General features: G+C 58.7%; 1 protein-coding gene across 1 annotated transcript; it reads left to right on the forward strand.

Moving 5' to 3' along the window:
- The first annotated feature begins 153 nt into the window (after positions 1 to 153).
- Positions 154 to 1,572, forward strand: LOC104072319 (free fatty acid receptor 2-like). The gene is made up of 2 exons (XM_009587595.1): positions 154 to 840; positions 910 to 1,572. The coding sequence occupies exons 1-2, from the start codon at positions 154 to 156 to the stop codon at positions 1,570 to 1,572; spliced, it is 1,350 nt and encodes a 449-aa protein (XP_009585890.1).
- The last annotated feature ends 374 nt before the right edge of the window (positions 1,573 to 1,946 follow it).

Below are 1,946 nucleotides of genomic sequence, written 5' to 3' on the forward strand. Positions count from 1 at the left end.
GATATCTAAAAGCCTCCTGAGATACTTCCATTTCTTCTAAGACTCATGGGTCCCGCCCTAGGCGGGGACCACAGCACCCACCTGGGTCCTCCTGCCCCACCCCACCCCACCCTACTACGGGTCCGCGTATCTCCCCAGGGTCATCCTCCAAGCATGCTGGTCCTCGCTATCTACATCGTGACCTTCACCGTGGGCCTCCCGGCCAACGTCTTCGTTTTCGCCACCCTCTTGAGCACCGCCCGGCGGCGCATCTCCTCCTCCACCATCCTTCTCCTCAACCTGACGGCTGCTGATCTTCTCCTCCTCCTCTTCCTCCCGTTCAAGATGGTCGAAGCAGCTGCTGACATGACCTGGCCCTTACCGGTTGTCCTCTGCCCGATCGCCAACTACTGCTTCTACTCCACCATCTATCTCAGCAGCCTTTTCTTGGCGGCCCTCAGCGTTGAGCGGTATATCAGCGTCGTCTTCCCCCTCCGCTACAAGGACCGGAGAAGACCAGGGCGGGCGATGGCCGCCAGCGTCATCATCTGGCTCTTGGCTTGTTCCCACTGTTCCATCGTCTTCATCGCCCAGTATCACGGTAGTGGGAACTGGCCCACAACCAACAGCTCCACAGTTATTGGCTCCGATGGTTCCAAAACGTCCAACCCCGATGGGTTCAAGTCCAACGGCTTTGACGTCTCCAACCCCACGTACTCCACTGTTGACAGCTTCGTCCACGGTAGCTTGAGGATGTCCGGCGCCGATGACTTCAACCCTGATGACTTCAAGATGTCCCCTCGAGATGGCTCCGTCACCGACGGCTTCGACCCCAGCGGTTCCAAGATCTCCAGCCCCCACGTCACCAATCCCACGGCCTTCAAGATGTCGGACTAAGCCGACAACAGGTTAATCCCGTGCGGCTCCAAGACCACCAACGGCGCCGTCTCCACACGGAACGGCTCCAGGATCTCCAACCCCAACATCTCCACCTCCAAAACGTCCACCCACCGTGGCGCCGACGTCCAGGCACTCTCCGGCTCCACCGATGCCTCCCAGACCTCCACCGGTCCCAGTTCATCTGCTCCCAACATCCGTGACAGCTCCAACACCACCAACCCCTACAAATGCTATGATGACTTCTCCACAGAGCAGCTGAGCTTTGTCCTCCCGCTACGCCTGGAGCTCTTCCTCGTCCTCTTCCTCCTCCCCTTCACCGTCACCATCTTCTGCTACATCAACTTCGTGCGAGTTCTCCTCGCCCGGCCGAATATCCCGCTGGAGAAGAAACAACGAGCCGTGGGCTTGGCCGTGGCCACCATGGTCAACTTTGGGGTCTGCTTCGCACCCTACAACATCTCACACGTGGTGGGCTTCGTGGAGAAGAAGAGCCCAGAGTGGAGGGTCTACGCTTTGCTCTTCAACGCCGCCCTCGACCCCGTCATCTTCTACTTCTCCTCCACGGCGGTGCAGAAGGCCACGGCCGGGGTGGTGGTGGCCGTGCGGAACAAGCTGGGGGGATTGGTGGGCTTGTGTTACAGGACGCGTTCTCCTGGGACCTCCCAGGGCGAGTCTGATGGTTCCTTGTCATGAAGCTCCTGGGGTGGGGGGGTGAAAGGTCTCACCATCGGGGGTGGATTTGATTGGGTGGGGGCAAGAGGGAGGCTGGATTTGGGGGAGGATCTGAAGGGCTTCATCCAATGGTGATGGTTCCAAGGTCCTTGGAGGTCACGGCCAGCTTGGCCCCATAGCATTACCTGATACTGGGTCATGGTAACGTCTCCAGCATCTGTGGGACCATGGAGAACTTGGCCCCATGGGTTGGGGTGATGACATCAGCCATAAGGTCATGGCGTTGTCTCCAACCTCTCTGTGGCCATGGAGAACTCGGACCTGTCATTTGAAGATTATGGTCTCTATAGATCTGAGGTCCCCATGGGGTCAAGATGGATGTTGTCCATGGCCTT

This window comes from Fulmarus glacialis, unplaced genomic scaffold (assembly GCF_000690835.1).
Source record: "Fulmarus glacialis isolate BGI_N327 unplaced genomic scaffold, ASM69083v1 scaffold30191, whole genome shotgun sequence".
Taxonomy (NCBI): domain Eukaryota; kingdom Metazoa; phylum Chordata; class Aves; order Procellariiformes; family Procellariidae; genus Fulmarus; species Fulmarus glacialis.

What these genes read in the sequence shown, in the direction of transcription:
- LOC104072319 (XM_009587595.1), top strand. Translation starts at nt 154, where the DNA reads ATGCTGGTCCTCGCTATCTACATCGTGACCTTCACCGTGGGCCTCCCG. An exon ending in CCAAGATCTCCAGCCCCCAC is followed by an intron (nt 841 to 909) that starts GTCACCAATCCC and finishes TGCGGCTCCAAG; the next exon opens with ACCACCAACGGCGCCGTCTC.